Here is a 12,195-nt window from a genome sequence, read left to right as displayed (position 1 = left end):
AGCCAAAATGATAAATTTAAAAAATCAATAGTTTTGCTTACTGTGCAAAGTGAGTGTTCCATGGCTCACACACAGGGGCGTAGCACAGGGGGTACCAAGATCTATGTTGGGGGGGCAAATGCGAAAAATTTTGGGGTTCTCAAAATGCATTTTCTGGGCACTAGGGACAACTGGGCACCAAAACCATTTGGACACTAGGGGTGTGTGAGCGCTTAGACAACTGGGCGCTAGGGACATGAGGGCAGCTGGACAACTGGGGAGGTGTTTAGGTGTCCACATGTCCCTAGTGCCCAGTTTTCCAGTTTGGGAAACACTGATTGCTCTAACTGCATATGTGCAAAATCACATAACAAAATACTCAAGAGTTTTTCAGAGACAGATCTAATCAAGTTAAGGGTCTGTGGACCACATTAGAGGTCCCTGATATTAAAAGGTTGACAATCACTGCTATTAATCACAATTAGAGAATGAATAACAGTGTAGAAGAACTTTGTTTTGATATATAATACTGACAACCGGAATTAATGTAATCATTTTATCAGTTTATTATTATTATTATCATTTAAGCAAATGAATAAAGGTGGCCAAAAATACAAAATACAAAAAGAATGACTCATTCACTAACATAACACCTTTTGACAGTAGAGTCATATTATGCCAGACATAAGGCCAAATACTACATTTTCTTTTTTTTTTTTTTTTTTAGAAATCCTCAATATAAAACACAAAGGGAATTGTTGAAAATAAAACAGAGAGAGAGAGACAGTGTGAGTGAGTGTGTGCGTGTCAGAATAAGACAGGATAAGCAGCAATAAAATTATAAGAGTATAAAAGTATAATTTTAGGTGCAGACACTTCAAAATAATAGTATTTTGCAATTTCCATGTGAGTCACAAAACACCCTTAGGAACTCATCCATATCCAAGGCCTTGGCCCTCTTGGACTCAACACTTAGAACCCCAAGATCACTCAGTCTTTCATCAGTCATGGTGGTGCGCATGTGATTTTTTTTCTCAATTTCATTGCAGAAAAGCTACGTTCACAAGAAGCTGTGCTGACAGGTAGGGCCATTGCAATTTTGCACAACCTGAACAGTTCAAAGAAGACCTCACTGTATGGCTCTAGGAATACTGTGAACTCCAGTAAACTGGTTAGAGTCTGCATCCCTCTTCCTCTCTAAGATGCACTTGGCTTGGTGTAGCTCATGACTAAGATCATCTAGGTTTGTGTTGTAAATTGTTCCAAACAAAAACAGAGGAGTCTGCTCTAAAAAGTTGGTGCTTTTGGGATTGAGTGCTTGAATCCCTTTTATGATATCACAATTCTTTTTGGAAAAAACGCGATTATGATGCGTACAGCCAAGCGCCTGCGTGCCGGCGGTACGCGCGCGGCGCATCAAGACTTTCAGATTTGACAACAATTTAAACGCACGTCCCGCATGATGATTGATGACGATCAGAGCCAATGGAAATGGGGGGGCACACGGGGGGGCCAATGAGATTACAGGGAGGGCGGGTGCCACCCTGTGCCCCCCCCAAGCCCCGCCCCTGCTCACACATAAGCAGTATGAATGCAGACAGCTGTGCCTGCATCAAAAAATGCTTTTAAATGTCATTAGTGTTAGAGAAAACACAGTCCTGGTACTGATATATTCTACCGATATACCTGCTTGCACTGTATCACAGGGAGGTTTGAGTCATATATATCGAATTAGTGCCGTTCTCTGTTTCCATTGTAAAGACATGCATGTGCACACTGCGTTCCTTGCACATGTACAAAAAAAATAACTACTGACATGACATGGTCCTACTCCTGTAATTACCACAGTGTAGTCAACAGCTCTAGATCACAACACCTCTTAGGAAATACAAAGAGTGAGAGGTGTACTGTATTTTCCATCGAGCTATTAGATCATAGTTGAATGTAACCTGCAGCACAGATATTATTTTTGTCCACCCACACTGCATTGGCTACTATAATAGAGTGACGCATTGCCTTCACTGAATGAAAATAAGTTCATATTTTAAATGTGTCCAAATACTGTATAATACTGTACTGTGTTTGTGAAAAGAAAAAAAAAACACACATCATTGAATTGGGCACAACATTTTTGCGAAGAAGACTGCCAGAATATACTAAGTAAGGAGATGGTGTAGACATGCTCCTTACCAATGGTAGACTCAGGGGGTCTGAGGGACAGCAGTGAATAAAATAGCCTAAAAAAGACACCAGTAGCACAAGCTTGCAAAAGGTTTTCTGGCATTCAGGGCAATTTTACCTATTTCATGTGTTAGTGCACTGCATCACATTTCCACCACCGAAAAGGCACCCTAGAAAGCAATTCATCTTGTTTTTTTTATTGAACAGGCACCCTCTAGAGAACTTTAGCATGTTTTCCTAATTGGATGGGCACCCTTGAGTGCACCTCCTCTCGTCTTCCCGATTGGAATGGCATCCTGGAGGGCATTTTGAAGTGTTTTCCCCATTGGTAGTACTCCCAAAGGACACTTTTTCTCTCTCTCTTTTTTCCGACTCATTCCTCTCATTTTTTCTGCTGGAAGGCCACCATAGAGGGCACTTAATTTCATATTTTCCACTGAAAGGTCAACCTAGAACAATACATCTTGCTCCCCCCACAACCAAAAGGCACCCTAGAGAAAACACTTAGCATATCTACTGAAGGGGCATCGAAGAGGGCACTTTTGATGCGTTTTTGTTGAACACCCACTCCCCCCTATGTTCACCAATACTCTGTTTAGCTTTGTGTCATTGTATTGTTTGTTAAGAATGTGGGTGTTTGCCGTGAGCCCTTCTTATGTTGCTATGTTTCTGTGAACAAAAGAGATGAAGCAAATTACTGTGGAATATATCTATATATGTCTGCAGGGATGGGGGAGAGAGAGAGAGAGAGAGAGAGAGAGAGAGAGAGAGAGAGAGAGCCTTACAGTTTTCTTCAGATTCAAAATGTTCCTCCTCCATCCCTCTGTCCACTCACAGGCAAGCACACACTGATGGAGAAACAGACTGGTTTAACAACACCTTCAACTGAGGACGCGGGGATCCTTTTCTTCTTCTTTTTCACTTGAATCAGCGGATAAAAAGTGTTTTTCCTCTCTTACATTCACCCTCCTGCTGCAGCATGAGCGCTGAGTGCAGCAGTTACTACAGCGCTGACGGAGTGTTTGAGGACGGCTTCTCCTGCCCCAAACCTGGCAGCGCTGCTGCTGCTGTCTACTGCTGCGGATTTAATGATGTCAAGTATTGCTGTGACGATCCCAACAGTTTTTTCCCATATGAGTATGGATACATGTGGTGGTTGAGGTATTGCAGTCATTATTTTCTTTACTTATTCCGTCACATATTTCGATCATGATCAGCTCATCACTGTGCGTACAGTTGTTTCTATCCAGAAACATGTGCAGCAGGAGCACCTGTTGTAAACCTTGACTAACGTGTTGCATAGATTATTTTATGACTCAGACGGACTTTTCAAAAGCGAATTAATCAATTGCTGAGGTTCTTTGTAACCTACGTTGCTACAGCTCAGCTCTTTGAGTTTTTAATTTTCATGCGCTTATGGTTTCTTATTCTTTTTCCATCCGTTTCTTTATTTTTCATGCACTGTGACCAAATGCTGTTAAAAATCAATGAGCCTGATGGGGGTGCTATAATTAAAGGTCCACTTTGAAAATTCATAATTCCAATGCCATAAGTCTGATACGCACGAAATTTGGTACAGACACATATCTGTGTAAACACAAACACAAACACATTTGCCTCAACAAACACTTAAGTCTGAATGACTAGATTTTACAACATTTTGATTTATTTGGAAATCAGTTTTGAAATACATTTTGACATCTCCTAAACTGCAGGTCTGATGAGAAACACATTTTCTGTGTATCATCATTGAAACAAGCTGATCAAAAGTTTCCAAAAGTTTGTTGATATGTCATTGTGTTTAGAAGATTTTGGCCAATGATCTTTAAAAGTGGTGTGTCTTAGCAATTAATAGTTCTAATTCCAAAACTAATGTGACAAAAAGTTGTCACAAAACTTGCAGGATTTGCCCACATAAGTTTTATTGTAAATGAATGAGCATCTGTCTGATTGTCATAAAATCTGACAGTTTTGTTTAATGCAGGGGTCAGAAACTGTCAAAGGACTTTATCCTTCACCCCTTTTAACTTTTAATGGTCTGTGTTGACCTGAATCTACTGCTTGTAACTATATTTAAATGTGGTCGTTTTTTTTTAAAAATTTGGTCACACATTTTCTATTTGAGAATCAATGAAGGTACATCTTGTCTTAAAAACAACTACACCATATATGCAAGTATGCATGTGTGTATGTATGTATGTATAGATAGATGGATAGATAGATAGTGGATTTTAAAAAAGATCTCACATTTTTCAAATACCTTGCCAATATGAATAGAGTATTTTCATTCATCTTTCTGTACTTCAATCCATTTTATATCATCTCATATCCTTTAATGAATTATTAAATATTCTGTATTGATCTTCCCCCTTTGGTATTCTCTTCTTCACATAACACTTCACACTGTCTCCTCTTTCTCCCTCTCTCTCCTCTCTTATCTCCTCCTCTCCTCAGTATTGGCGCTCTGGTTGGTCTATCGATTGCAGCAGTAGTCCTCCTTGCCTTCCTCATCACCGTATGTGTCCTTTGCTACCTCTTCATCGCCACCAAACCCAGTCGTCTTGACAACGGCCTACCCCTCAGAGCACCAGGTTAGTGTGTGTGTAGGCCTACCGTGGGAATAAAAAAAAAAAAAGCTTATTTTTTTATGTGATTTTCTTTAAAGTCCGCAATTCAGAGAAAATTGCTGCAATTTTCAGGTATATAATGACCCGTTTTTGTTTTGTGATTGGTTTAGATGCTCTGCGATTGTCAGCTTTGTGCAACTGTCTGTGTGTTTTTCAGAAGGAGATCCCAGTGAAGGATCCAGTCATGTGAGAGTGACATGTGTCTCAGGTCCGCAGGGATTCAGGAAACACTTCATGAGCAGGAAGCTGGACTGCGATAACCAGCCACCAGACCCTGAGCTCCTGTTCCAGAGGTGTTTCACAGCTACCGTCACCGGCATGAAAGCGGAAAATCCTTCGCAGACCTCGGAGAGACTTAAAAAATGGGACCAGCAGTCCAGAGATCAAGAGAGTCAGTGAATCTGGAGGTGGACTACGCTGCTAGGGGACGACTGGGACAATGGGAGGAACAGTTGCTGACTAATAATATTGTGGTGTGTATGGGAGTAAATATCAAGTAATACTAATGGAGAAAAAAGGGGAATTCAGACTGCTTTAGATTAAACTTAACCGTACACGATGAGCGCTCTCTGAAAAGCCTTCATTGAATTTCTTCACATACTACGTTTCTTTCCTCCTCCTCATGGCTGCATAAGTGTTTCAACAACTTGCAACAGTAATTGAGAGCATATGGACAGAAATGAATTATCCTCCATGTTCGTGAAAGATAATGTTTGTAAGTGGCCTCAAGAAAGCCAAAGACTCATTGAAAAAAAACATCTGTTCTGGTGACATAGACCAAGTGCTACAATCCAGGATGTACAGTTTAATGTGCATCTAGGAGAGATGGTGAAGATGTGACTTTTAGCAGGAAAAAGAACCTAACACATCAAGATAACAGCAGAGTCTTAACATCCTGGCTGTGGAATCTGACTGCAACCTTGCAAAGAAGGGTTACGTAGACCTTTTACTCAGGGACTGAAGGATTTAATGCGAAGATCTACAGCGTGATGACACCAGAAAAATTACAGCCATGTGGTTCTTCATTGTTAAAAAATGACTTATGTCTGAGTTTCCTACATACAGTCAAAGCTGGGTTCTTTTCATGACCAGTTTCATTCAGAGACACATGAAAAAGCTTATTTTTTTTGTATTCTTTTGACATTTTTGGCTTTTAATTAACAGCTGCCAGTGAAGAGGCAGACAGGTCATTAGCAGAGAGAGGGGTATGACAAAAGGCCCCAGCTGGGATCAAAATGGGAATGTTGCTTTTTTGTGGCATGTGCCATTAAAGGGACAGTTCAACCCAAAGTCAAAAACACATATTTTTTTTTCTGTAAACCTATAGTGCTATTTATTCATCTAGATAGTTCTGGTGCTGCTGAGTGTTGGCGATATCAGCCATAGAGATGTCTGTCTTCTCTCAAATGTAATGGAACTAGATGGCACTCAAGTTGTGGTGCACAAAATGCCAAAAAAATATATTTGAAAACACAACAGCAATGTCTCTTTCCTGAAAACATGAGCAGGTTACTCAGAATAATCCACAGAGATGTAAACATTAATGGCATCCCTTTGGCTAAGCTGTAGGGTTTGTTATTTGTGATTTAGGGGTGAACTGTTCCTTTAACTATTCCGTTGTCAGGACATCATGAATTGACCTTTTATAGACCATGGTTATACACTCAGTATATGCTCTTTATTAATGGGGCTCTCAGGATAATCCAAGTCGCAACAAGGATTCAGCTGAGAGAATAATGAACACATATGTGTGCACCTAGTCTTAACTGAATCAACAATACCAAAATTAGGAGGAGTTTGGGGTAGAGGAGTGAGTGGTGGCAGCAGCTGGCATGAACGTGATCAGCAGAGTCACAGTGATGGGTGCCGCATTATAATAGCTGACTCTACACCAGCAAGAATTGGATGTTAATTGTCAGCTAAAAGCAACACAAATGTAAATTAGCCTGTGATTGTGAAGCATCTAATACCAATCAGCCAATACAAGCGCAATCTCAGTGCTCTGCCTGAACTAACAATCAGTTGTTTGTGTTACTTAAACTAACCAAATATTAGACTGCATTTAGACCGACTTTAAACTGTGCATAAAATTCTTGAATTTCCCTCATTCATTTTTGATTATGCTGTGGGAGCAGAGTTGGGGGGAAATGCAGAGTTGTCTTGCTCAACTTTTCTAACCATGCAAGCACACATTATTTGTAGATTACTTCATAGATGTTTATTGTGATGAAAGACTATAATTTAAACGTGATCATTCCTGAGCCACAAAATCTTGTCTGAGAGTATTATATGCAGGGTTTAGGCCTTTGATAAGCCTTCAAATTCACACATCTGCTACCCAAACTAGACTTGAATGTATTTCACAGTTCACCTTAAAGGAATTCTTCACCCACAGACAGATCATTTGCTCCATTACATCAATTACTCATCCCAGGTTACCTTGAATTTGTGAGGGAAACTTTGTTTTTATAGCATGGATGGTGTACAAAATATCCACAAACACAGAAAATACTTGATGAAATGAAGTCACAGAAGTCTGCATTTAATAACAGCAAATGTTTGATATAGTTTGCTGTTGTTAAACACAGCCCCCTATACTTCAATTAATCAAGAAACGTCTCTGTTTTTGGATTCATTGTTCACTAGAGTTTTTTTTTTTTTTTTAAATTCAGTATAACACAGGGTAATCAATTATTATTGCTTTGGCTACAAAGCCCCCACCGATGCAGCCCCTTGCATTTTAACACATGGTTGTTTTTGGTTTCAACTCACACTATTGAGGTGGCAGATGAAGCTTAAATGAATCATTTTTGTAATAGGCATATTGGGAAATGAAAGGTTATAGTTGAAACTGTAGAAAAACAGATGATCTGCTTATCTCTCTCTGAGGTTAGTTATTCAGTTTGCTAAGTGTTACAAAGAGCCTTAATTTTTGGCAAGCTTTCTTTGTAGCCACTGCTCCATAGTAGCACTATGGATGCTACCAGCCTACCCCTGCATACTAGTACAGTTTGCAAATTATTATAAAGATGAAATGAAACACAAAGCTGTCTGACCACTATGCCACTCAACTAAGGACATTTCTTAAAGTCTCTTTTATTCAGTAATTCCAAACTAAACAACTTAAAGGATACACTAATATTTTAAAATCTGTCTGTCATGTACTGTACCGTTTGACTACAGACTTAGAAAAATGTCCTCAAAAACTATCCTCATATTTGAATGGACAGTTCCCCTAAAAATCTGTTTATCAGTCTAGATGTGTTAGTTGCAAAGGGTTGAAGATATCAGCCAAAGAGATGTCTACCTCTCCCCAGTATAAAGGAACTTGATGGTAATCAGCTTGTGGTGCTCAAAACACCAATAAATAAATAAATAAATAAATAAAAATAAATAAATACATACATTTGAAAAACTCAACAACAATGTCTCTTTCCAGAAATCATGAATTGGTTACTCAAAATAATCCACAGACCTTGTTGTGAGCACTTTCATACAGGAACTTTTTTTGTTTGACCAAACTATACCCACCAACTATTTTCTTTCTGACCTACACCCAACAACCACATCAATGTACAGAATGAAGTGTGCATCTACTCATGGATAAAAGGCTAGCACTCACAACAGCACGAGGAGATGTAAACATTAACGGTGTCCTTCTCAGCTCAGCTGAAATGCTGTACATACTACAAGCAATAATGCAACAGCCTGGCCAACTACAATACCATGGAGTCACTGCTGAAGTGTTGCCTGAGTGCTCAACGTTATGTTTTCACAGGCTTGTGTGTGTCTGCTGCAAGCCACAAGGTTTCATATGGTCATTTTAACATGACATTCCACCACCCCATTGCATCCCCATGTGCACCACAATACACATAAAGCTCCCATACTGTCTGCTAATTAAGTCAAGTAACACAGTACCACAGCTCAAGCCAAAAGCATGCAGTTCAACTTCACACCTGTCCACAGCAACAAGTGTTGGGTATCAGTTTGTAGGTTAATGTCAGTGGCTTCCTCTGAAAATGTCTTGTAGACTTTTGCTGTGTCGCTTGCAGCGTGAAATATTACATTCGCTAGCTAAGTGGTGTTCGGTGAGGTAGCAGTAGATGCACACTTCCTCCTGCACAGTGATATGGCTGCCAGAATTAATGCAGTATAAAGATGGCTTCTACTGCTCAAAACAAGGTCTGTGATTATCTTGAGTACTCAGATCATGATTTCTGGAAAGAGACATTGCTGTTGTTTTTCAAATCCATATTTTTTCCACTGTGAACATCACAAGTCTAGTTCCATTATATTGGAGAGAAGGCAGACATCTGATATCTCCAACACTCTGCAAGTCACACCAAAACTTTGTATCGCACTACACAGCTTTGAGGAAAAATATGTATTTTTGATTTGGGGGCAAACTGTCCCTGTAAGTGAGGAGATAACTGTAAATGATTTTCTTATCTGTCTCATTAAATGCACATTAAATCAAGATCATTATTTTGCATCCAGATATGCCTCATAACATAGGACAGTCTTGTAATGCATAACTTGTAATGTCATTAAATGTTACCTGCCATTTAGCCTTTGTCTAAAGAGTTCTGATGTCTTTACAGTGTTACTGCATATGAAAAAGCATACATAACAAAGCTTTATCACACAATGCTCTGTATCTACTGGATAGCTGTTTCATTCACAAAACTTCAAAGTGCCCTTGTTTTTGTAGCTAAAAATGGTAGCTTAAGTATTTCTAAACTCATGCAAAATGTTATGTCTTGTATTTGTGAATAAATTTCGCTTGTGTAATTGTTATACGGACACTGACCTCAGTTTTAAATGTCATGAGTAGTGTTCTTCTGTCAACAGTCCGTTTTTTCTTTGTTAAAATGAGCTGGAAAAAATTAACTCTCAAGCAAACTACAAAGAATCTCATTTGGCAGTTGGTTCCTAAAAATGTCAGTATCACAAAAAGCTGGTCAAATGCTTGGAGAAATGAAGTTTCTTTTGTACTCATGCACATTATGATGATAAATTCAATTTATCATTCGGAAATTTCAACGCAAATGATTGCACAGCAATGGACTGTAGCACGTATACACGTGCTAATGAATGTAAGAGAAGAACAAACGCTGAGGGTCTCCTTTATTTACATTATGGCATCTCCGCATTTGATGGCAATGTTTTTTCATTCCGTGAATATAAATTGTGGTTTACTGGCAAAGCTTTTGAAATAGAATCAATAAAATCTGATTATTATGCAGAGTGATGCTGCCCTTTTACTGACAGGCTGCCATGTGATGAAAACGCAACTAACAAGTTACAGCTCATATAATCTACAATGTGAAACACTGGCATGGTAATAGGATTTTTATGCACTTAGACTGAGATTTATGGCATGAGCAAAATATTATCAGTATGGAAAATGCCAGTGGCTATTACTATAAATCCTCAAAATAAGATAATCATGTACTCTACTTCTTTAATCTACTTCTTTGTGTATAATCAACTGAAAATAAAAAAATGTTGTGTTTTCGTTACCTTAATAAACTGTTTATAGGAAGCAGGTTCTTGTTTACGGAGATCACCATTTTGCACCACTATGTCAGTAGCCCAAACCAAACACTGGCCCCAGTTGGGCAACTTGAACTTTCACATTTTTCACATCGGCCACCATAGTTAGTAGCCCCTCCATAATGACAGCATTGTGAACATTGATTTTTTAATGTGAAATTGCTTTATTCTATATTTTTACTCAGTTCAAATCATGCAGTTTGTTTGCTTTAAAGAGGAAGAGACATCTGTGGATAATGGCTAGATGTTAAGTTATCAGAGATAAAAAGATGAGCACACATTAGCAGGTGCTGGGCTAACAGCCTGTTTGCTATGTGCCAAACAATGTCAGTCAGATAAACACTGATTTGTAATGTGAAACCGCTTTAGTCAGTGTTTTAAGCAGTTTTTTTTTTTCACCTGGTCCATTTATTTCGGTGAGGAAGAGACCTCTGCCAATAATTCAGCTCCTACTAAACACCAATTATTTAATTAACAATGAACACTGAAGGAATTCAAACCCGATGAAGTTTGAGCTGGTTGCAATCTGTAATCCTTCCCACTAGTTGCCCCTAAATCTCACACAACGTTTCTTTAAAGATTATTTCTCCATTAGATAAGCAAATATTACTGGCAAAATTTTTAAAGGACTTCATCTCATCCATCTAACCTATAGCACCAATGGGCTAGCTAATCTGAGCAACTGCAATGAGCACGAGCCTCTCATTCATAAGTAGATGCACTTGGCAACTCATAACAAAACAATCCAGACTGATAAACAACACTACAGGTGAGAGAAAATGTATGTTTGATTTGGGGGTGAATTGTTCCTAAAGTCTAACTACTCACATTTGGTTCCTGAACTTTCTCTGCAGAGACACAGAGCCTTAAAGCAAACAGGAACATTTCCTAAAAAAAATAATTTGGTAAGAACATTCAGTAAAAGGAATGATTGTGATGACAAAAGTGATTTAATCATTGTCATAAGTATTCATCAATCTTGTAGGCCTCATTTTTCTTGATTTTCTTGGGTGAGATAAAGGATTGAAGACAGACACATGACATGATTTCTCCAGTGCTTCCTTCTTTAATGTTCAAGTAAACAGCAGTTTTATTGGCTCCAAATACATTTTTCCCAATCCCAGGTTTGACAATGAGCATATTGAGAAAATATATAATGGATGGATCTTCTTTCTAAATCTAACTGCACATTCATCTGTGCTCTGAGTGAGAGCTGTATTTTTGGAATGGAGAATAACTTGTAAAACTTCTATTAGCATCTATTATGCTTCAAGGGTTTGCAAGGATTGAGCTGTGCCTTACAAAACTGTCCTTTGTCTTTTTTTGGAATAGTAGTCCGGAAAAAGTATAGTGCAGCACAGGAGGACTTGCAAATAGAAAACAAATAAGATATTAAGACTAGAGTGTGGATGCTTCTATTTGATTCATTTCGGGGCTGTACAGACAGTGAAAAAAATAAGCAACTTTATCAGTCTATGTTGGACTTCTCTTGCGCAAAACGAGGCGTGCATTATTACTCTACAGATGCACTTAGTCAGTCATCCAGGACTTAATGGAACACACATGAAGCCAATTGTTGGATGACGTGTCACCTCAGCGAGACCTTGCCAAGCTGCAGACTGTTTGTACTGTTTGAGACCAATACACAGCAAAAACAGTCAGGATTTTGTTTGATTTGCATTTAGATTTCCAGCTGCTTTTTAGAGACCCATTGCTGGTTTTCCAGCAGGGATAGTGGCATGAAAAGTTGTTGTTGTTTTTTTACAGAGACATTGAACAGACACATTGCATGCATACATATATACATGTAAGTATAAAAGCTGGTATTTTGAGGGGGGTCGGAAGGCTC

The 12,195-nt window shown here is 38.8% G+C and overlaps 1 protein-coding gene across 1 annotated transcript; it reads left to right on the top strand.

The window, feature by feature from the left end:
• The first annotated feature begins 3,009 nt into the window (after window positions 1-3,009).
• On the top strand, window positions 3,010-5,869 carry LOC121950928 (protein shisa-like-2B). Its single transcript, XM_042497060.2, has 3 exons — window positions 3,010-3,321; window positions 4,615-4,751; window positions 4,945-5,869. Exons 1-3 carry the CDS (start codon window positions 3,140-3,142, stop codon window positions 5,184-5,186), a joined length of 561 nt encoding a protein of 186 aa, XP_042352994.2. The 5' UTR covers window positions 3,010-3,139; the 3' UTR covers window positions 5,187-5,869.
• Window positions 5,870-12,195: the final 6,326 nt, after the last annotated feature.

The sequence above is a fragment of the Plectropomus leopardus genome, chromosome 12 (genome assembly GCF_026936395.1).
Source record: "Plectropomus leopardus strain MGB_pleo_1.0 chromosome 12, ASM2693639v1, whole genome shotgun sequence".
Lineage (NCBI taxonomy): Eukaryota > Metazoa > Chordata > Actinopteri > Perciformes > Serranidae > Plectropomus > Plectropomus leopardus.
This window is presented reverse-complemented; position numbering and strand designations above follow the sequence as displayed.

Coding starts and splice junctions, on each gene's coding strand:
- LOC121950928 (XM_042497060.2), top strand. CDS start 3,140: ATGAGCGCTGAGTGCAGCAGTTACTACAGCGCTGACGGAGTGTTTGAG. Junction 3,322..4,614: donor GGATACATGTGGTGGTTGAG/GTATTGCAGTCA, acceptor TCCTCTCCTCAG/TATTGGCGCTCTGGTTGGTC. Junction 4,752..4,944: donor CCTACCCCTCAGAGCACCAG/GTTAGTGTGTGT, acceptor TGTGTTTTTCAG/AAGGAGATCCCAGTGAAGGA.